The 24,941-nt window shown below is 39.4% G+C and overlaps 1 protein-coding gene across 2 annotated transcripts in view; it reads right to left on the bottom strand.

Annotated features, from left to right (window-relative positions):
• The window catches only part of LOC106094438 (transcription factor GAGA), a 70,863-nt gene that overhangs the window by 5,931 nt on the left and 39,991 nt on the right, over nt 1–24,941 (bottom strand). For both annotated transcript variants that reach the window (XM_059361255.1, XM_059361254.1), the window contains exon 6: nt 13,381–13,928. In XM_059361255.1, coding sequence (XP_059217238.1) covers nt 13,381–13,928 — 548 coding nt within the window. The remainder of the gene's footprint in view (nt 1–13,380; nt 13,929–24,941) is intronic.

Genomic DNA, 24,941 nt, shown 5'->3' with positions numbered 1-24,941 from the left:
AAAGGTATGTAGAATCCATAACACATAATTCAAAGCACCATAGCATGCTAAAGGGTAAGTTTTTACAGGTTTTCATGCTAACATTTTCAATTGCAATAAAAGGAAAAAGGATACTTAAAGTGGAAAACAAATTTATATTGGGTTGCCCAAAAAGTAATTGCGGATTTTTTAAAAGAAAGTAAATGCATTTTTAATAAAACTTAGAATGAACTTTAATCAAATATACTTTTTTTACACTTTTTTTCTAAAGCAGGCTAAAAGTAACAGCTGATAACTGGCAGAAGAAAGAATGCAATTACAGAGTCACAAGCTGTGAAAAAATTTGTCAACGCCGACTATATGAAAAATCCGCAATTACTTTTTGGGCAACCCAATACATTTACCATTTACCAGAAAAAGGGAAGAATTCAGGATAAAAGAAAAGAAAAAAAAAAATAACAATGTAAGCGTTCGAACGAAATCCAAAAATAAATTGAATTGAAATTTTAGTAAATTTTTCATAAAGTATTGTTTTTTGAACACATTTTATTTGTTTGTATTTTGAAAAATATGCATTAACATTAGGTGAATTTGTTATTTCTTATACTTATATATAATTAAATAAAATTGAGAATAACAGAAAAAATTAAACTAAAATCCATAATTCATGCCCGAACGATGAAATAATTAAGTAAAATTGTAATGAATGTTTTAAAAATATGGGGAGGGGAAAACTATATATACCACGAAGAATATGCTCTACAAACTATGCTAATTAACTAACAACACATATTCACTAATATATAAAACATTTTTTTTTCTATTAGCTAAAGTTTTACAACCAACCAAATAATATTTGATTTATTTATAACAATTTTAATTCTATGACATTTTAATTATATAATCAACTAAATAGGGGAATATCATAAAAAAAACAAGTAAAAGCGTGCTAAGTTCGGCCGGGCCGAATCTTATATACCCTCCACCATGGATCGCTTTATCGGGCTATAGACCGATTCAGACCATAATAAACACGTATGTTAATGGTCATAAGAAAATCCGTCGTACAAAATTTCAGGCAAATCGGATAGTAATTGCGACCTCTACAGGCTCAAGAAGTCAAGATCCCAGATCGGTTTATGTGACAGCTATATCAGGTAATGAACCGATTTGAACCATACTTGGCAAAGTTGTTGGATATCATAGCAAAACACGTCGTGCAAAATTTCATTCAAATCGGATAATAATTGCGCCCTCTAGAAGCTCAAGAAGTCAAATCCCCAGATCTGTTTATATGACAGCTATATCAGGTTATGAACCGACTTGAACCATACTTGGCACAGTTGTTGGATATCATAACAAAATACTACGTGCCAAAATTCATTCAAATTGGATAAGAATTGCGCCCTCCAGAGGCTCAAGAAGTCAAGACCCAAGATCGGTTTATATGGCAGCTATATCCGGTTATGGACCGAATTGAACCATACTTGGCACAGTTGTTGGATATCATAACAAAACTCGTCGTGCAAAATTTCATTACAATCGGATAAGAATTGCGCACTCTAGAGGCTCAAGAAGTCAAGACCCCAGATCGGTTTATATGGCAGCTATATCAGGTTATAAACCGATTTGAACCATACTTGGCACAGTTGTTGGATATCATAACAAAACTCGTCGTGCAAAATTCATTCCAATCGTATAAGAATTGCGCACTCTAGAGGCTCAAGAAGTCAAGACCCAAGATCCGGTTATATGACAGCTATATCAGGTTATGAACCGACTTGAACCATACTTGGCACAGTTGTTGGATATCATAACAAAATACTACGTGCCAAAATTCATTCAAATTGGATAAGAATTGCGCCCTCCAGAGGCTCAAGAAGTCAAGACCCAAGATCGGTTTATATGGCAGCTATATCCGGTTATGGACCGAATTGAACCATACTTGGCACAGTTGTTGGATATCATAACAAAACACGTCGTGCAAAATTGCATTCCAATCGGATAAGAATTGCGCACTCTAGAGGCTCAAGAAGTCAAGACCCAAGATCGATTTATATGGCAGCTATATTAGGTTATAAACCGATTTGAACCATACTTGGCACAGTTATTGGATATCATAATAAAACACGTCGTGCAAAATTTCATCCCAATCGGATAAGAATTGCGCACTCTAGAGGCTCAAGAAGTCAAGACCCAAGATCGGTTTATATGGCAGCTATATCAGGTTATAAACCGATTTGAACCATACTTAGCACAGTTATTGGATATCATAATAAAACACGTCATGCAAAATTTCATCCCAATCGGATAAGAATTGCGCACTCTAGAGACTCAAGAAGTCAACACCCAAGATCGGTTTATATGGCAGCTATATCAAAACATGGACCGATATGCCCCATTTACAATACCAACCGACCTACACTAATAAAAAGTATTTGGGCAAAATTTCAAGCGGCTAGCTTTACTCCTTCGGAAGTTAGCGTGCTTTCGACAGACAGACGGACGGACATGGCTAGATCGACATAAAATTTCACGACGATCAAGAATATATATACTTTATGGGGTTATCCGCTGGGCGGATGATGATCCATGACTGTTTCAACTGCAGCTTCAGATCTAGAGCCCGGGAGTAGACTCAGAATGAACTCCAAAGACCCAGCAGCTGCGGTGGTGGTGTCTGCCGCAAGGTGGCCGATCTTGTTCGAGTCTTGAGCACAAGACCAATCCTATCCAATTCTTTATGCTTATAGTTTGCCTAGGCCATCGGCCTTCTTCGGCAAACGAATACGTCCTTTGAAGGCGTGGATTTATAAAAGGCGCATCGTTCTCAAGTTTATTGAGAGGATTGGTACGATCTGGTGCTGCTGGAGTTGAGGACTCTCACCGCTGGGGAGCTACCGCAAGGAGCCCCACGTCCGTTTTCGGAAATGGCACATCAGTTATACAAAAACCCTCAATCAATACCTGACATTCCATTCTCAAAGGAACCAAGGCGAACAATAGTCACATGTGTCCGAGAACCTTTGCTCATGGTGCTTAAGACAGCTTGGTGATGATGGTTGTCGACAAGGGACAATACGAGGATTGCTGCATTCCTAAAAACAAGTGGAGTGGGATAGTCAATGGACTGTAATCTGTGTATTCCTCCTGGACCTCTTCCAGTTTGTAAAGTTGCAGACTTATATTGGGGCCCATTCAAGCTTTCGGGGATTAACGTCCAATAGATATATGTCATGATGCCCTGACGTAAATGGCTAAGATTTGGCAGAATCCAGAAACCTGCGCATGGCCATAGCCATAGAAGGAAGATATTTTTCTAGCCTAATGGCACGCGCATGGATATCAATAAGTCCTTCCGATCGAGAATCCATACTTGCGAGACCAAGGGATTATAATCCCAATTTTGCAACCAGCATCCGAGAGATTGGTCGATTGGATGAGGCTAATGGCAATGGGAGACATGCAGTATTCGTACTAAACAGACGTTGTATCCTACGGATTCCACATGTTTAGTTAAAGGTATATAGAAGCGGTGGGGATGGGGATTCAGGAGACTCCTCAGCAATTGTTGCTGAAGTTTCTATCACATCTCCTGGCGGATTAGTGCAGACCGAAAAACCACAATTAGAAGAGTAGGACAAGGACAACCGACTAGCCATGTGTGTGTGTGTGGGTGATACGATTGGATTAGGCTGAATGTGTGCGACCGCAGGTAAGGAGGAATTATCCACACCGCAAGTTTCCAGTGCTCTGAGGAAGAGTGGTAAGGTAAGAGCGTAAGGAAACTCATTATGACAAGATCGAACGAGTGTTGTCAGCATGAACTCTTGGCGGGCTTAGCCGATGCTAACGCGACAGTGTTTGGTAAATCTAAACCCTGACTACGGTCGATTTCTGCATATATATATATATATAAAGGGTGATTTTTTTGAGGTTAGGATTTTCATGCATTAGTATTTGACAGATCACGTGGGATTTCAGACATGGTGTCAAAGAGAAAGATGCTCAGTATGCTTTGACATTTCATCATGAATAGACTTACTAACGAGCAACGCTTGCAAATCATTTTCAGTGAATGGGCCCTAGAAAAGTTGGCAGAAAATCCGCTTTTTTATCGACAAATTTTGTTCAGCGATGAGGCTCATTTCTGGTTGAATGGCTACGTAAATAAGCAAAATTGCCGCATTTGGAGTGAAGAGCAACCAGAAGCCGTTCAAGAACTGCCCATGCATCCCGAAAAATGCACTGTTTGGTGTGGTTTGTACGCTGGTGGAATCATTGGACCGTATTTTTTCAAAGATGCTGTTGGACGCAACGTTACGGTGAATGAACACATTTCGAACCGAACACTGATTTTGGTAATAAAATTCAATGATTTGCAAGCGTTGCTCGTTAGTAAGTCTATTCATGATGAAATGTCAAAGCATACTGAGCATCTTTCTCTTTGACACCATGTCTGAAATCCCACGTGATCTGTCAAATACTAATGCATGAAAATCCTAACCTCAAAAAAATCACCCTTTATATGGAGTAGCTGCAGTTGCAGTCGCGGACAATCAACGGTATCGAGTGGCCGGGTGTCACCGACTCATGCTTAAATACTGAGTGTCAGTGATTCTCGATATGACAAGGCGACTATAAATAACCAGTGGCTAAAACACTCCTACGGCGATGGATCCAATGAGCTTGACGAGAATCGCTACCTCCACGTACAAATGTGGCTACAACAACAAAAGTTAGTCATATCGAGCAAAAGTGAATGGATTCTGAAATTTAGATTACTTCCACATATTTTTGTCATTTGAACCAATAAACAAGTAAGAGCGCGCTAAGTTCGGCCGAGCCGAATCTTATATACCCTCCACCATGGATCGCATTTGTCGCGTTCTTTGCGCGGTATCTCTTTTTAGGTAAACAATGCTTTAGGCAAACAATTGAATGCTGAACATTGTAGAAGTCATTGTGTTAAATTTCAGTCCATTCGGATAAGAATTGCGCCTTGTAGGGGCTCAAGAAGCAAAATCGGGAGATCGGTTTATATGGGAGCTGTATCAAGCTATAGATCGATTCAAATCATATTGGACACGTATGTTGAAGGTCATGGGGAAGCCGTTGTACAACGGCTCTCAGCCAAATCGCATGAGAATTGCGCCCTCTAGAGGCTCAAGAAGTCAAGAACCCAGATCGGTTTATATGGCAGCTATATCAGGTTATGCAACGATTTCCACCATACTTAACACAGTTATTGGAAGTCATAACAAAACACCTCATGCAAAATTTCAGCCAAATCGGATGAGAATTGCGCCCTCTAGCGGCTCAAGAAATCAAGACCCAAGATCGGTTTATGTGGCAGCTATACCAGGTTTTAGACCGATTTGAACCATACTTAGCATAGTTTTTGGAAGTGATACCACGTGAAGAATTACAGCCAAATCGGATAAGCGCGCCCTCTAGAGGCTCAAGTAGTCAAGACCCAAGATCGTTTTATATGGCAGCTTTATCAAAACATGGACCGATTTGGCCCATTTACAATCCCAACCGACCTACACTAATAAGAAGTATTTCAAGTGCCTAGCTTAACTCCTTCGAAAGTTAGCGTGCTTTCGACAGACAGACGAACATGGCTAGAGCGACTTAAAATGTCATGACTGCTGCGGGCGGAGGCGACCGTAGCGCAGAGGTTAGCATGTCCGCCTATGACGCTGAACGCCTGGGTTCGAATCCTGGCAGGGAAAAATTTTCAGCGGTGGTTATCCCCTCTTAATGCTGGCGACATTTGTGAGGTAATTTACCATAAAAGAGGTGTCGCTCTACGGCACGCCGTTCGGACACGGCTAAAGGGAGGTCCCTTATTATTGAACTTTAAATTAAATCTGATTTGTGAGAAGTTAGCCCCAGTTCCTTAGTGGGGCTAACTTTTCTAGGGCTATATGGCAGCTATATCAAAACATGGCCCATTTTCGATATGGCCCATTCACAATCCCAACCGACCTACACTAATAAAAAGTATTTGTGCAAAATTTCAAGCGGCTAGCTTTACTCCTTCGGAAGTTAGCGTGCTTTCGACAGACAGACGGACGGACGGACATGGCTAGATCGAGGGGGCGTACCCTCTCCCTTGACCCAAAAACATCACCCAAAATCAAAAGTGGACCGATCGGGATAACATGGGTATCATATGAAAGCTATTGGAAAATAGAATACGAATATAGTATTAAAATTTGGGTCTAAGTACCCATCGTGCCGCCCCAGCCCTAAAATTCCGGTAAACAAACATTTTGGGCGTTCATGTCATGCCTCAAATGAAAGGTATTCGGGAGTACATTACGAATCTGGCATATAAAATCAGATCGAAGTATAGGGGATCCCCCTTCCCTCCAAAATCGCTTTAAATGGGCATATAGGACTGACCATCATGACTATATGGGGCTCGGTTTTTTTGTTTGTTTCGTAGAATCAAATATGGCTGAACCGATTTTCTTAAAATTTTCACAAGTTTTTCTGGAAGGAAACATAGGCTATGATTTTTAGATATCCGATCCCTTAACCCCAACAATGCCATCCAAAACCAAAAGTGGACCAATAGGCACAATATGGGTATCGCTAGACTATAAAGCGAATATGGTATTAAAATTTGGGTCCAAGTACCCTGCGGGCCTCCCCAATCCAAAAACTCTTCTAAACAGATATATTCAACGTTCATGTCAAATGAAAAGTTGTCGATAGTGGATTACAAATATGGCATACAAAATTAGGTCCAAGTAACGGGAGGTCGCCCCACCACCAAGTACCCCCAAATGGGCATATTAGCTAATCATGTCTATATGGGACTCAAATGAAAGGTATTTGGGAGTAGATTACGAATATGACATTAAAATTTGAGTTCAAGTTTAGGTGGTGTTTTTCTTTCCAAAAAATAAGTCAAATAGGTTGATTGACCCATTATGACCATATGGGACTCAAATGAAAGGTATTTGAGAGTAGAAAACGAATTTGATATCCAATTTTGAAGCCAAGTGTTTGGGGGTACGTCCTAAAGCGCCCCCTAAACTGAACTTAATTTCCGATTATGGCAATATGGAGCTCTTATAAACGGTATTTGAGAGTAAAGAACGAATTTGATATCTATTTTCAGTGCAAAGTTCCGGTGGCCGCCCCAGCCCCAAAACACCCTCCAAACATTTCATATTTACTAACCATAGCAATATGGGGCTCACATTAAATGGATTTCGGAGTGCAGCACGAATTTGATATCCATATTTGAGTCGAAATGTCTGATTGCCATCCCTCCCCTAAAAAGCACTTCTCATTACCGTAATTTTCAAAAAATACCAGATCTGGGAGATTGGTAATGCGACGTTCGAAATTTTTTGCACTCTCACAGTCGAAAAAAAACATGGTTTCTATTGTTGGGGTCGGGTGCCTCGGGGGCCGTACAAAACCCGCCAAATGGGTATATAGACCAACCACGACAATATAGAGCTCAAACGAAAGGTGCTTGAGAGAAAAAAACGAATTTGATATCCAATTGAAGAGCCATGTGTTTGGCAAACTGCCCCAACTGAAAACATCTCCCTATTATATAAAAGCTATTTGATGTTTAAATTGATTGATTATCGGCAATCCCACCCTCAAACAGAATTTTTTTTACCGATAATATAGGACCCAAAAGAAAAGTATTTGGGAGTGGAGTAAAAATTTGCCCAGGAACCGAGAAGGGGCACACTTCTCACACATCAATGAAAGCTTTTCGATTCAAGTTTAAACTCAGTGATAAGAGACTTGTTTTTATAGCCGAGTACGAATGCGGTGCCGCAGTTCGACATCTCTTTGGGAAGAATTTTTTACATGACCATCCATGGCAAATGTCACCAGCACTAAGAGGGGATCACCACCGCTTTAAATTTTGTCCGATGTTATCGCCAGGATTTGAACGCAGTCGTTCAGCGTTATAGGCAGACATAGGCTACAGGGGCACGAATTCGATATACAACCCTAGATGATATAAGTGAGTTAAAGAAGGCGCAGCGGGGCCGGTTCGGCTAGTTATTTATAAATTCCCGTTTGTTTCTAAAAATTTTAATAAATACACATTTTTTGCAAGGACGGGTAGATGTTAATTGTCATTTCGTGTATTTGTGTTGCTTTGTTTTGCCACAACCATATGCTCAAATCAACTCTGATTTGCAAAAATAATCTGTAACCATATAAAAAAAATTCGATACGATAGCTTTCGAATGCAGTAACGCATCCATTCGATACGTGACGAAATCTCATGCGTTACAAAAGGGTACTCGATCACGTATGCGGTAATTCGGCTCCAGTACGTACAACCGGCTGTCATGGGATTGCATTGTTATATTTTGATACATAATACGTTATACGTTAAACGTATCAAAATATAACGGGCGCTTATTCTGTGTGTTCCGAAGCAATGAAGCAGCTTCAGCTAAGAACTTTTTTGAAGGCAAGCCAGGCAGAATGACAATTTCCCCAAACATATGAAAAAAATAATGATACCGACTTTCTACTATTTACGAACAATTTATTATGTACGGACATTCTTTTTCCCATTTTCATCAAAAACAAGTACACATTTTGTTAGGTTCTCCCGGTATATATATGTCGTGTACCCATCCATAGAAGGTTTGCCTAAGTTCTTCAATTTTATTGGCAATAAAAGACGAGAAATCTAGAATTGGTTTACATACATAGGTATCAAATTATGTAGTTCATATTTAATAGTCTTAGACCCATATATATAAATAGATGTCGCTAAGTGGCACACCGAGTGGTCCCTCATCATTAAGCTTAAAGCAGAATCGGGCAACACTCAATGGAATGTTCGTGGGCAAATTTGCAAAATTTTACTTCAGACCATCAATTATTCAAAAATACTTGATGCCACATTTGGCAGCATTTACTTCACAGGTGTAGGAATAAATCCAAAAGTCGCTTTTCGCTAGCACCATGTCCAGCAGCCGTCCCAACCGCAAAGGAAAGCGGCCGCCCGGATATAACTCTTAGATCTTAGATAGTAGGCGTATCATATAGACCATCACAACTACGAAGTAGAAGCCAAGGGTCCCGCATGCAACCAGACACAACATGACACAATTAAACTATTGATCTGTCCAGCAGTCCACTTTGGAAGCATCTCATTTTAGCCAACGATTGTTGGATGAAGAGGGAAAGTTGTTATGGCAACACAGAAATTCAGGGACAAGCTGTTGGCCACAATTGTGCACTATTAAAATACAAAAAGTAAAACAAACATTACAAAAACAACACTAAACATGTTTGTAAACTATTTTAACAACCTTTGTAACTTCTTTTTGGTTATTATTTCACAAAAAAAAAAGCAGTCAAATGTTGAGCCAAAATAAAACAGCTGAAGCAAAACAGCTGTTTTCGAAAATTCGAATTTCCCTCTCCCCCATTCAATCGGAAGGCTTTTGGAAGGCAAACACCTGGAAGACCAAAAGCCCGATGGAAAGATCAAGTGGTGGGAGACACCTCCGGTGTCAGAGATTTTAGAATGAGCGCAGAAGATCAAGGCGCTAGGAACGCTATTCTATGTTCGGCTAGTGCAACAAATGTTCTGTCATAGCCAATTAAAATAAAGTAAGTAAGTAATCAATCAGAATAGGAGGATTTTATTCGAGGGAAAAAATTATTTCCTGGGAATAAACTCCCAGGGAGTTTTCAGAATTGGGCAGGTAGTGTTGTTGTTGTAGCAGTGTGTTATACACTGAGGCGGCAGCCCTTGCTGATGAAGAACTCCATCGGGTCTCCATCTCTGATATTGTTTCACCTCCACACAGCCATCTCTCGACAAACAAAAATTACACTATACAAGACACTGACACTACACGTGTTGTTATAGATGAGGCAGTAGTTGAAGTGCTTTTGAGAGAAAAATTCTTCCTAAAATTTTATTTTGGGATCAATGTGAGTTAATGAAGATTATCGGGGTGGTATGTTGCCTAAATCATGTTGTCAGAATAAATGAAGAAGCCCCAGCTAAGAAATCTTTTGAAAATAGGCCAGATGGTAAACACGTTCCAATGGAAATACTAACTATTGGGTTGCCCAAAAAGTAATTGCGGATTTTTTAAAAGAAAGTAAATGCATTTTTAATACAACTTAGAATGAACTTTAATCAAATATACTTTTTTTACACTTTTTTTCTAAAGCAAGCTAAAAGTAACAGCTGATAACTGACAGAAGAAAGAATGCAATTACAGAGTCACAAGCTGTGAAAAAATTTGTCAACGCCGACTATATGAAAAATCCGCAATTACTTTTTGGGCAAGCCAATAGATAAAGACATCTTGAAACTATATGCCGGATATTGGAGGAGCATAGAAGATCTTAATGGAACAAACGGTCTTTGACACCGAAATAAGTACTTAAGTACAGTCAAATATTTTTCCAAATAACGGATTCCGGATTCCAATGATTCCAACATGCCTGTAGTTGAACAAAGAACTTTGGTCTAAAATCTACAAAAATAGATTCCAAAGTGGACAAATCAGTTTCTAGTCAATTTTTTGCACATTAAACTTTCTTTACTTACTTAAACACATCTATGTTCGATTTTTACGCTTTTCAAATCCCTTTCTACCCACAGATAGAATTAGTAATGCTTGTACGAAATGAGGTACCTTCCTTTACCACATCTAATAGTTTTATAAGTAATTAAAATTTTAGAATATATATCCAGTTATTTCTATAACTTGACACTTTTTACTTTAACCAATAATCAATTATTAATAAATGTTGTTGTTTTTTTTACATATCATAAAAATTAATTCTAAGAAAAAAGTACATATACATATTTAAACTAAAATATTAATTAAGCTAAAAAATAAAGAATTTTTTTTACAGAAATTAGAAGGGCTTGGGATGATAGTTAAGTGATATTGATCTACAATAACATAGGATATGGAAAAAATCTTAAAACCAATAGAAAACCATTTCTTAAAAAAAAAGAACAAAATTAAAAAGTAAATCCCAAATTATGATTTTATATAGCAATCAAAAGCAATTAAAGTTTTAGGGGTAATATTTAAAGGGGTAATTCAAAATCAAAAGGCCACATAAGTTTGCAAGCTCTACATAAAAACTAAACAATTTGCCAAAAAAACAGAAGGGAGGAAAGTTCACAATTTTGATTTGCAACAAAACAAAATAAGGCTACAGCTTAAGAATAAAATTTGTATTATTTTTCTCTCCAAAGAAACACATATAACATAATTAAGTTTAAGTCATAACGAACTAAGATTAGTACAAATAAAAACACTAAAAGGGGATGATTTAGCTAAGGGCTAAATGGGGGGGGGGGGGTTGTTTCTAATAAAAAGGAAAGAGGACTTTTATTAAGGGGTAAATATTAAATGGTATGATAACACATTGCACTTTGTCACAAAAAAAGTTAGAAATAAAAGCAAGAGCAACATTTTTCGAGATTTAAAAATGTTAAGGCACTTTTAAAGGATCGTTTAAAATTTTTGAAAATTTCGACTTAAGGTCCTTGCATTGCATTGCACATGAATATAGCCTCTTCAGCTAGAAATGTTGAGAATATTTTTGTGGAACATATTAACCCTCTAGCGACCTATAAAAGAGGTACCTTTTCAATAAAGGCTTAATAAACACTTAAACACTTTATGGCGAACAAAAAAGTTCGCTTCTTCTCCAATCTCGGACACCTAGTTGCGAGATGCCTTCACCACTTGATCTTTCCACTGAAGTTTTGGTCGTCCCAGTGTAGTAACATCAAAATCAGACATGGCTTGAAATACCTTTCAATGTAATGGACTGCCGACAGCGGCTTTGTAGACAATGAAAATATGGCAAGTGTTGAGCTGCCCTTCTCGGCTCTTTTCCAGGATGTGACGCAACGTCTATAGTACATTTAGCAGGTCTAAAGCCGCATTGTTGAGTACCAATTATTTAATTGACTTTGGATTTTCATCTTGAACACAGTATGCTCAAAAGTATCTTAAAGGCGATGAGCAGGAGACTTATTTTTCTGTAGCTAGCACATACTGGCTTTTCTTCTTTCTTGCGTACGGGACATAGAACTCTGAGGTTCCAAACATCGGTTATGCCAGAGACGATATGCTGAAAGGCATTAGCATCAGCTTGTCGTCTCCGATCTTAAAAAGTTTAGCAAGCAACCCATCAGCTCCTGCTGTCTTATTGATCTTTAGTCGTGCCATTGCTATTAGGATCTCATTCTGACTAGGAGTTTAACATTCTATACCATTGATTGGAATTGATTCTGCGGTATCCTCTTCGCTACCATTGTCGCACACCAGCAGCTGGGAAAAATGTTCTTGCCATAGCCCATGACATACTATCTGCCTCAATTACCAAATTTCCTTCCTTGTCTCTGCAGGAGAATGTATCTGCACCAAAGCCATGGGATTGACGTTTGATTCTTCGGTTGCCAATAGTGGAAAGCTTCGTATTCTATTCACGTTTTACCTCAATGGGCCTCCTTTTTATGCCGAGCCCGAACGACGTGCCGCTTGGCGACACCACTTGTTAGAGAAGTTTTAACCTACAAATGCTAGCGACATTTGTATGATATTCAGACATGAGGGATAACCACTGCTGAAAAAATTACTGAAGTCTATGCCCTGATTGGAACCCCGGCGTTCGGCGTCATGCCATGACACGAGGCATGAATTTGGTTGGAGGGCAACGTAGCGCATAGACAGCCGCCGACGCTGATTCAAATCCTGACGAGAACATCAGTGGAGGTTTCCCCTCCTAATGCCGGCGACATGTGTAAGGAGCTATGCCATGTAGAGACTTCTGTCGCCATTCGGACTCGGCTATAAAAAGGAGACCCTGTTAAGCTTAAATTTTTATCGGACAACACTCATTGATATGTGTTGCTCGTTTTGAAAAGTGACCAAAAAGACCCGTTTAAGGAGTCGCTTGAGGCTTAAAATATTCCACAAAAATATTCTTTGCAGTGTTTTCAGCAATATCTCCTAAAACTTTATATGCCCAAATAAATGGCAAAATTATAAGGAATATTAAGCCGGTTATTTGACATCTTCCTTTGAAGGCACTTTGGTAAAAGATATTAAGGTATAACATTTACTTGGATTTTATTTTTTCACATGCTTATCTAAAAAAATGTTGCTTTTGTTTGATTATGTGTGTTTTGCAGTTATGGTTTGAGTTGTTTCTCTCTCTCTCTCTCCCTCTTTCTTCCTCTCTTATATGCTAGTTTAAGGGATTTGTTTTGTCTTAATTTCTTTGTCATCGTCATCTCTTTGTTTGTCATCATTGTCTCACTCTCTCTCTCTCTCTCTGTCTCTCTTTCTGTTTGTCTCATCACAATGTTGAATGTGTTTGGTATTCAGTCATATTCACCTGATTTATATTGCCCAGAATCTGATGACCCTGCAGTGTTTGAACCTGGGCTATGGACAACGAGGTAGTGCCATCAGTATTTTCAGTTTGTGTTACGATTTGCTGGCCTTGTTGCGTCTGCTGCTGTTGGGCGGCCTGTTGCTGCTGCTGTTGTTGTTGTTGCTGAGCCGCCTGCTGTTGCTGCTGCTGCGGTGTGTTCGTTGTTGTTGTGGTCGTCGATATATTACCCGACTGATCAATTATATGGTGTTGTTGTATCTGCTGTGTTTGCTGCACCTGAACTTGTTGTACTTGCTGTTGTTGTGTCTGCTGCTGCTGCTGCTGCTGCTGTTGTTGTTGTCCAGTATTTGTTGTGGTCACTGTCATTGTCTGTTGTCCTTGGTTTTGTGCATCAGGATCCTTCTTAACTTGCACAGTTTGTAGAGTGTGTAACGACTGCACCGATTGTACCTGCGGCACAGTGCTAACGGATGTTGTGGTCACTGTCGATGTTCCAGATGCATTTGAAGATCCCGGCGGTACGGCCATAGCGGTTTTCTTGCCTGGAGCTAAAACAAAAAGAGGAAAACAAAGAATTTAGAAGAAGATTTCACTAAAAATCAATGGTAATGCTTTATAAAATTTTGTCTTTTGACAGACTAATCAAATTTTTTCTTAAAATTTTGCCTTAAGAGAAAAGTTTTATAAAACTTTTTGAAAATAAATGTATAAAAATTTTTTTCTTAACGAAAATTGTTTGTCCTGCGAGAGAAGTTAAAAAATGAAATATTAAAAAAAATATATCATTAAAAAAAACATTAAACCAAAATATATTACAACACAATATTTTTATACCCTCCACCATAAGATGGGGGGTATACTAATTTCGTCATTCTGTCTGTAACTACTCGAAATATTCGTCTGAGACCCCATAAAGTATATATATTCTTGATCGTCGCGACATTTTATGTCGATCTAGCCATGTCCGTCCGTCTGTCCGTCCGTCCGTCCGTCTGTCTGTCGAAAGCACGCTAACTTCCGAAGGAGTAAAGCTAGCCGCTTGAAATTTTGCACAAATACTTCTTATTAGTGTAGGTCGGTTAGAATTGTAAATGGGCCATATCGGTCCATGTTTTGATATAGCTGCCATATAAACCGATCTTGGGTCTTGACTTCTTGAGCCTCTAGAGAGCGCAATTCTTATCCGATTGGAATGAAATTTTGCACAACGTGTTTTGTTATGATATCCAACAACTGTGCCAAGTATAGTTCAAATCGGGCTATAACCTGATATAGCTGCCATATAAAGCGATCTTGGGTCTTGACTTCTTGAGCCTCTAGAGAGCGCAATTCTTATCCGATTGGAATGAAATTTTGCACAACGTGTTTTGTTATGATATCCAACAACTGTGCCAAGTATGGTTCAAATCGGTCCATAACCTGATATAGCTGCCATATAAACAGATCTGGGGATTTGACTTCTTGAGCTTCTAGAGGGCGCAATTCCTATCCGATTTGGCTAAAATTTTGCATGACGTATTTTATTTTTACTTTCAACAACTGTGTCAAATAAGGTTCAAATCGGTTCATAACCTGATATAGCTACCATATAAACCGATCTGGGATCTTGACTTCTTGACCCATAGAGGTCGCAATTATTATCCGATATGCCTGAAATTTTGTACGATGGATCCTCTCATGACCATCAACAAACGTGTTTATTATGGTCTGAATCGGTCTATAGCCCGATACAGATCCCATATAAATCGTTCTCTCTATTTTACTTCGTGAGCCCCAATGGGCGCAATTCTTATACGAATTGGCTGAAATTTTACACAGGTCTCTAACATATAATTTAATTGTGGTCCGAACCGGACCATATCTTGATATCGTTTTAATAGCAGAGCAACTCTTTTCTTATATCCTTTTTTGCCTAAGAAGAGATGCCGGGAAAAGAACTCAACAAATGCGATCCATGGTAGAGGGTATATAAGATTCGGCCCGGCCGAACTTAGCACGCTTTTACTTGTTAAATATTAAAAAATTTTGCCCACGAACTTTCCAATAAGGAACAGGGGCAAACTTCTCACATAGTGCATTTCGATTCACGTTTAAGCTCAATGCTAAGGGGCCTTCTTTTTATAGCCGAGTCCGAACGGCGTGCCGCAGTGCGACACCTCTTTGGAGAGAAGTTTTACATGGCATAGTAAATACCTCACAAATGTTGCTAGGATAAAACCACCGCTGAACATTTTTCTGGTGGTCTCGCCAGGATTCGAAAACAGGCGGACATGCTAACCTCTGCGCTGCATTAAAAACAAGTAAAAGCGTGCTAAGTTTGGCCGGGCCGAATCTTATATACCCTCCACCATGGATCGCATTTGTCAAGTTTTTTGAATTACCTTTTCAAATATATATGAGCTATATGAAGTTATTAACCGATATGGACCGTACTTGTCATGCCGTACAAGTCTTGTAAACATATCACCTCGAGAATTTCAGGCAAATTGAATAATAATTGCGCCCTCAAGATGGTCAGAAAGTCAAAGAAGAAGATCGGTTTATATGGCGGCCATATCAGGTTATGAACCGATTTAAATCATATTTAACACAGTTGTTGGATGTGATACCAAAACACCAGCCAAATCGGATAAGAATTGCGCCCTCCAGAAGCTCAAGAAGTATAATCGGGAGTTCGGTTTATACTTAGCACAGTTTTTGTCACAAGTCACAACAAACACCCTCTAGAAGCTTAAGATGTTTAATCCGGAGATCGTTTCATACTTAGCACAGTTGTTGGAAATCATAACAAAACACGTCACGCAAATTTCAACCAAATTGGATAAGAAATGCGCCCTCTAGAAGCTCAAGAAGTCAAGAGCCAAAATCGGTTTATATGGCATGACAATCAACAACAATTTCACAGAAATTTAAAAGGGTTATCAAGATTTCGATAAAAAGATAAAAATATGTTTTAATCAAATTTTATCTAAAAACAATATTTTATTAAAAATTTATCTTTAAAAACAATTTAATGAAATTTTGCCTAAGACGAAATTGTTATAAGATTTTGCCTTTAAAAAAAAATTTAATAAAATTATATTTAATAAAATATATATCTTTCCTTAACCCTAGAATACTAAACATAATTTAAGTCCTCCAATGCTAAACTTCGCCTTGGGGCGACTTTTTAGTTAAAAGTCCATATTTCACTTAAAAAAAAAATAAAAACTTTTTCAAACAAAAACATGTTTATTACATATTAAATAAAGTTATTTTCTTTATAAGAAAAATTCATTTCTTAAATATATTACATATACTAAAGCCTTTTTTGCTGGCCCATATTTCGATCTAAAGTAGACAGAAATCTTTTACAAAAAATACAGTTTTAAATGAAAAACAAGTAAAAGCGTGCAAAGTTCGGACGGGCCGAATCTTATATACCCTCCACCATGGATCGCATTTGTCAAGTTCTTTTCCCGGCATCTCTTCTTAGGCAAAAAGGGATATAAGAAAAGATTTGCTCTGCCATTAGACCGATATCAAGATATGGTCCGGCTTGGACCACAATTAAATTATATGTTGGAGATTTGTGCAAATTGTCAGCCAATTCGAATAAAAATTGCGCCCTTTGGAGGCGCAAGAAGTAAAATAGAGAGATCAATTTATATGGGAGCTGTATCGGGCTATAGACCGATTCAGGTCATAATAAACACGTATGTTGATGGTCATGAGAGGATCTGTCGTACAATATTTCAGGCAAATCGAATAATAAGATCACAGATCGGTTTATATGGCAGCTATATCAGGTTATGAACAGAGTTGAACCTTATTTGACACAGTTGTTGAAAGCAAAATTAAAATACGTCATGCAAAATTTCATTCCAATCGGATAAGAATTGCGCACTCTAGAGGCTCAAGAAGTCAAGACCCATGATCTGTTTATATATGACAGCTATATCAGGTTATGAACCGATTTGAAGCATACTTGGCACAGTTGTTGGATAGAATAACAAAACACGTCGTGCACAATTTCATTCCAATCGGATAAGAATTGCGCACTCTAGAGGCTCAAGAAGTCAAGACCCAAGATCGGTTTATATGACAGCTATATCAGATTATGAACCGATTTGAACTATACTTGGCACAGTTGTTGGATATCATAACAAAACACGTCGTGCAAAATTTCATTCCAATCGGATAAGAATTGCGCACTCTAGAGACTCAAGAAGTCAAGACCCAAGATCGCTTTATATGGCAGCTATATCAAAACATGGACCGATATAGCCCACTTACAATACCAACCGACCTACACTACTAAGAAGTATTTGTGCAAAATTTCAAGCGGCTGGCTTAAATCCTTCGGAAGTTAGCGTGCTTTCCACAGACAGACGGACGGACGGACAGACAAACGGACATGGCTAGATCGACATAAAATGTCGCGACGATCAAGAATATATATACTTTATGGGGTCTCAGACGAATATTTCGAGTAGTTACAGACAGAATGACGAAATTAGTATGCCCCCCATCCTATGGTGGAGGGTATAAAAAACTCCTGGGTCTTTTAGACCTGAAATCCTTTTAGTCTTTAAAAATTTAATTCACGTCTTAAAACTTAATAAAAAAATATTCCTGGAGACAAAAATAAAATTTTGTTTTTTTTTTTACTATTGGGTTGCCCAAAAAGTAATTGCGGATTTTTTAAAAGAAAGTAAATGCATTTTTAATAAAACTTAGAATGAACTTTAATCAAATATACACTTTTTTTACACTTTTTTTCTAAAGCAAGCTAAAAGTCATAGCTGATAACTGACAGAAGAAAGAATGCAAGTCACAAGCTGTGAAAAAATTTGTTAACGCCGACTATATGAAAAATCCGCAATTACTTTTTGGGCAACCCAATATATATTTCTGTCGCATTGGCAACAGTTTGACGGCATGTTGTATGCTCATGCACTTCAATGCCGGAGAACAGAAGTCACATCTTGATCTTTTCCCCTTTTTTATGGATGGTTCATCTCAAACGAACATCATTAATTGCAGAACTAGGCCAACGCCTAGTTTTACGGCTACAGCTTGTGTGACCACACATCTGGTCAAAAGTATCCACAGCACCTTTTGTTTCATTATAAGAGTGAATAATTGTCGGCTTACCGGAAACGGAGTCAACGGAAGGCTTGTCGTGGAAAGGGCTTGTCGGAAAAGGCTTGTCGTGCATCGTAAAGAGCAAAATAACGGTCTTTTGAGGTTTTGACTTGTAGCCAACAACAACGAGCTTATCGTGGAATCCAAAAAGAGATGTACCAACAGAGGCGTGATAAATAATGTTTGACCTCTGCTGGAATTTCTTGTTTTCTTGTACTTGACAAGGAACTCAAAACGTTCACAGCGCATTGCAGCTAAATTTTGGGATCCGCAAATCCTGGGATCAAACAGCTCATTAGTTGACAAGTGATTATTTTTCAGAGCTACGCTCAAGATATTGGGTTGCCCAAAAAGTAATTGCGGATTTTTTAAAAGAAAGTAAATGCATTTTTAATAAAACTTAGAATGAACTTTAATCAAATATACTTTTTTTACACTTTTTTTCTAAAGCAAGCTAAAAGTCATAGCTGATAACTGACAGAAGAAAGAATGCAATTACAGAGTCACAAGCTGTGAAAAAATTTGTCAACGCTGACTATATGAAAAATCCGCAATTACTTTTTGGGCAACCCAATAAAAACGCCAAGAAGCGCACGAAGCTCTTCAATTCTGACCTGTGATATAGTGGTAGTTTGAATTTTATACTTGGTAGCTGCATCTTTAATAAATTCATTAGTCCACAAAAGTACTTTGTTCATCAAATCCGTAGTAAAAAACATTTCATAGGATCTAGTACGGCCTTGACTCCTTCTTTTGGGTGTGGTACAATGTGGATTATGTTTCTTGAAGGAGTTCTGTTCGATTGTTTTTGTGACGAAGAAGGTATGGAGGACCAAATATATTTGTTCTTTCCCCTCATAATCGATGCCGATGGGGTAATTATACGGTTCTCACAAACCGGATGCACCCTATTTTGCTAAAGCATGGCTAAAGCTTCCTGAACATAAGTCGGTGTGGATTGTGCATTGACCTGAATTAAAGGGTGATTTTTTTGAGGTTAGGATTTTCATGCATTAGTATTTGACAGATCACGTGGGATTTCAGACATGGTGTCAAAGAGAAAGATGCTCAGTATGCTTTGACATTTCATCATGAATAGACTTACTAACGAGCAACGCTTGCAAACCATTGAATTTTATTACCAAAATCAGTGTTCGGTTCGAAATGTGTTCAAATTTTGACAAATTTTGTTCAGCGATGAGGCTCATTTCTGGTTGAATGGCTACGTAAATAAGCAAAATTGCCGCATTTGGAGTGAAGAGCAACCAGAAGCCGTTCAAGAACTGCCCATGCATCCCGAAAAATGCACTGTTTGGTGTGGTTTGTACGCTGGTGGAATCATTGGACCGTATTTTTTCAAAGATGCTGTTGGACGCAACGTTACGGTGAATGAACACATTTCGAACCGAACACTGATTTTGGTAATAAAATTCAATGATTTGCAAGCGTTGCTCGTTAGTAAGTCTATTCATGATGAAATGTCAAAGCATACTGAGCATCTTTCTCTTTGACACCATGTCTGAAATCGCACGTGATCTGTCAAATACTAATGCATGAAAATCCTAACCTCAAAAAAATCACCCTTTATTATATTACACCCATGAATATTCTTCGAGTCATCATCTAACTCAGTCACGTAATCAGAGTCATCCACACTATTATCTGAATCAAAATCCACTTCTAAATTGTCTTCCTTTTCACTTTCATCCGATATTTCCTCCAGCCATTTTAGAAGCTGCTCTTCAGACTTTGCCATCTCAAAAACACAAACTGTAATTTTTAGCAAAAAATCAAAAAAAAAATTTACATATATGCACAAAAAATAACCTTGAATGCTAATCAGGGCGCCCCGGTAGCCGAGTTGGTAGCGTGCTTGGATTACCAGGACAGGGGTCGTGGGTTCGATTGCCGCCAGAAGCCGTGGTCTGTTGCTACTGTGGTATCACAATGGACCTAAAATTGTCTAAGTGCGTCTGTAAAGGACTGCCACTCTTACCTAACCTAACCTTTAATGCTAAACTTCGCCTCAAAGGCACCACACGTGTCTGTATATCACCAGCGTAACCACCCGCAAATCCAAAACCGTTTCTGTAGTTCGTACAACACTAAACTGAGTTGGCACGAGCGTAGGCTTTGATACGAATGAGCGATCAGAAGATATCACAAAAACAAAAAATTGCTTCGCCTCACAGGCTATATTAAGTGTTCTAGGGTAAAGAAATTTGTTTGTTTCGCAACCTTTTGTCATTAGGACAGCTTCTACAGTAACATTACGCTGAAATCCCATGCAGGCGACTATAAAACCTTCGGGCAGAGCCCAGCAATTATAAGCAATCAGTTCCTTCAGTTTTTAATAGCCGTTAGAGTCCCAGAGTCCTGGTAATCCTGCTGAACTGACCCCCCCCTTTCCAGGTCTATGAGGTTCATTAGTGTAACAAATGACCTATATGTGTGAATGACGTTGGGTTCAGTCGTCGAGACCGAGTTCTTTCTAGCATATACGCCTTCTCAATTTCTAGAAAGTCATCGTGTCAAAGTTGTTGTTATTGTAACCGCATTGGATACTTGTGAGTGGGTTTGCGCGTGGGAGCTGGGCCGCTCCCACGGCGAAACAATTAAAGGTGGTCTCATTTGTACCACAACCACAAATCATATGGTGCAAACCGCCATTTTGCCATCAAGCTGATCTACGTTTTGCCAACACACACAGAGAAATTTGTGTGCGTGTGTGTACACGTGTGCGTACATGAGCCGAGAATATGCGACAAAGAAGACAACAACAAAGAGAATGCAAAGAAAAATCTGACATCTAAATACCGTTAAACCTGGTCGGCTGTTAACAGCTGTTTGCGTGAGATCACCTTTTTAAATCCGCCTTGGGCCGCTCCGATACATAGAACCGACCGCTGTGAACGCTACGCTTGGAACCATCCATGTGTGTATCGAGGACTATCATCCTTAAACCGTAGTGCAGAGGTTAGCATGTCGACCTATGACGCTGAACGTCTGGGTTCAAGTCCTGGCGAGAATATAAGAACATTTTTCAGCGGTGGTTATCCCCTCATAATGCTGGCAACATTTGTGAGGTACTATGCCATGTACAGGACTTCTCCCCAAAGAGGCATCGCCCTGCGGCACGCCGTTCGAACTCGGCTATAAAAAGAGGCCCCTTATCGTTGAGCTTAAACATTAATCGGACAGCCTCATTGATATGTGAGAAGTTTGCCACTGTTCCTTAATGCAATGTTCATGGGCAAATTTGCAATCATCCTTAAACGCAGTATCCGCCATACAAAATATCCGCTGTTGGCAATGAGTATCCCGAAGATACTATCATCAATTGGTATATAAGTCAGGCGGTTGTTGTTGTTGGTGTTGGTGTTGTAATAGCCACATATTTGTATGTGGAAATAACGATCCTCGTCAAGCTCAACAGGCGAGTAAGCTTGTTCCGGCCCATAGGACGAAAAGTGACGCTAATTTAAAGGCGCTCCCACAGGCGAGCAAGCTTGTTCCGGCCCCTAGGACGAAACGTGACGCTAATTTAAAGGTGCCAATAACTCGAATTGTCATATCTGAGCTCTCACTCAATAGCATTTATTGTTTTTGTAGCCTCAGATTTGCGGAAGGGGAGCAGTAGTTGGCCAGGAATAATACTGGATCGATGCCGGTACGTAAACTCGACTGCAGAATGGATTGCCCCAGCTAATTTATTAAAGCTTTGCCTAAGCACTTGTCAGAAACGTGGAACCGTTTTTATACCCACCACCATAGGGTGGGGGTGTACTATTCTAGTCACTCCATTTGTAACACCTCGAAATATTGATATTTGTATTGGGTTGCCCAAAAAGTAATTGCGGATTTTTTAAAAGAAAGTAAATGCATTTTTAATAAAACTTAGAATGAACTTTAATCAAATATACCTTTTTTACACTTTTTTTCTAAAGCAAGCTAAAAGTAACAGCTGATAACTGACAGAAGAAAGAATGCAATTACAGAGTCACAAGCTGTGAAAAAATTTGTCAACGCCGACTATATGAAAAATCCGCAATTAATTTTTGGGCAACCCAATATTTCTTAGTCGATCTAACCATGCCCGTCCGTCCGTCTGTCGAAATCACGATAGCGGCTGAACGCGTAAAGCTAGCCGCTTGAAATTTTGCATGGATACTAACTGTTGATGTAGGTCGTTGGGGATTGCAAATGGGCCATATCGGTTCAGATTTGGATATAGCTCCCATATAAACCCATCTACCGATTGGACTTTGTGAGCCCCTGGAGGCCGCAATTTTCATCCGATTTGGCTTAAAATTTGCACATAGTGTTTTCTTATGACTTCCAACAACTGTGCCAAGTACAATTCAAATCGGTCTATAACCTGATATAGCTCTCATATAAAGCGATCTCCCGATTTGGCTTCTTGAGCCCTTACAAACCGCAATTTTTGTCCGATTTGGCTGAAATTTTGCATGCGGTATTCTGATACGACTTCTAACAACTGTGCCAAGTACGGTCCAAATCAGTATTTAATCTTATATAGCTCCCTTATAAACCGGTCTCTCGGTTATCCTTGTTCGGTTCCTAGACGCCTTTCAACTAAATTTAGTTTGTATAAATTTCTAGCAGAATCCAAGATTCGCACCGGCCGAAGTAAGCACGCTTTTACTTGCAAAAAAAAAACATAAAATACTTTCCTTCGATGCTCACAATGACATCCTGAAATCAAGTACTTTGTAATAGTACCCTATTGCCACGCCCAACCACATCTTGACCCATGTCCCTTAAAGGAATCTTCATGGGGAAATTTGAATTTGTTTACCCCCCCAACACGGGATGACTATTAAACACCACAAGGATTGGAACTCTAAGCTCCCATATGTGTGGTGCTCATCGTTGTTGTTGTTGTAGCAGTGTGTTGAACACTGAGGCGGCAGCCCTGGCCGATGAAGGACTCCATCGGGTCAATTCGGTACGTACAACCGGCCGGACGATGGTGCTCATCGTCATCACGAGAAACTCAACTGAGCGCTAGCGGGCTTGTCCACGGATAGTGGAAGATTCCGTATGCGAAGTAGCTGCAACTGCAGTCGCGAACAATCAACGGTATCGAGTGCAGATTCTCAGACCTGTAGGCACCGGCTCTTGTATAAATTTTGAATGCCTATGTTGCTTGATATGACAAGGCGAGTTATTGGCGTATTTAAATAACCAATGACCATAACATTTCCGCGGCAATCGGTCCTTTGAACCGGAACAAGCCATAGGTGAGCAAGCTTGTTCCGGTCCAAAGGATCGATTGAGCGGAGAGTCTCAGTGAGAGGTGGGACGGCACTGGCTCTTGCACAAATACTGAGTGCTATGATGCTCGATATGAGATATTGGCGCCTTTAAATAACCAATGGCCACCCTGTTCCCGCGGCAATCTGTCCTTTGGACCGGATCGAATTTCTATATGGATTTCTTTTTTCGACCATACTCGGCAAGCATGTGAATTGCAAATTCGCATCATAAATATATCAATGAGTGCAAAATCTCGAGTGGCCTTACTCATGTTTTGAGATACTGACGGACGAACTGACGCCGTCAGAACGATCGACATAAATATACACACAATCACTATTTCGATTAGCTACATGCTGAATGATGAAGTGATAATGACCCCAATGGGTGGGTATAAATCATGATTTAACCCAATAAAAGGGAATCCTCAATTTATAGTCAGAACGACATGCAGCTATTCGACACAACTTCGTAAAAGAAGTGCCGCCAACAATGGTGAGGGGGCTACCACCGAACATTCGAACCTTGTACCACGGTTATTTAAGTGAAAACAAAAAATTAAGGAATGATTTTTGAAAAGTGGCACAGCAAGGTGAAAATGTGGGCCAAAAACCCAAAAAGTATGGTATTAAGCAGCACAATAATAAAGTGGCACAACGGTAACGCTGATCGCCACCTCCACAACAAAAAAAGGCTGCACAAGCCAGTTATTGGTACAGGATATATCCTTAAGTCTCATCGTACTTTCCATTCCATTAAGAAACAGGGGCAAACTTCTAGTATATCAATTAGTGCTGACCGATTCAAGTTTTAGCTCAATAATAAGGGGCCTCCTTTTTATAGTCGAGTATGAACGGTGTGCCGCAATGCGATACCTCTTGGTGGAGAAGTTTATACATGGCTGCCCTACCGAATGGTGCAGCACCTCACAAATGTCGCCAGCATTAGAAGGCAATAACTACTGTTGAAAATTTTCTCTGATGTTTTCGCCAGCATTCGTACCCAGGTGTTCAGCGTCATAGGCGGACCTGCTAACCTCTGCGCTACGGTGGCCCCCTAATAATACCGAAAACTACATATATTGATCTCCCTCTTACTATCCCCCAGTATTACTGGACTTTAATAGACCCCGTCCTATACTCTAACTGCTTCGC

Source organism: Stomoxys calcitrans, chromosome 1 (assembly GCF_963082655.1).
Source record: "Stomoxys calcitrans chromosome 1, idStoCalc2.1, whole genome shotgun sequence".
In the NCBI taxonomy this organism is placed as follows: domain Eukaryota; kingdom Metazoa; phylum Arthropoda; class Insecta; order Diptera; family Muscidae; genus Stomoxys; species Stomoxys calcitrans.
This window is presented reverse-complemented; position numbering and strand designations above follow the sequence as displayed.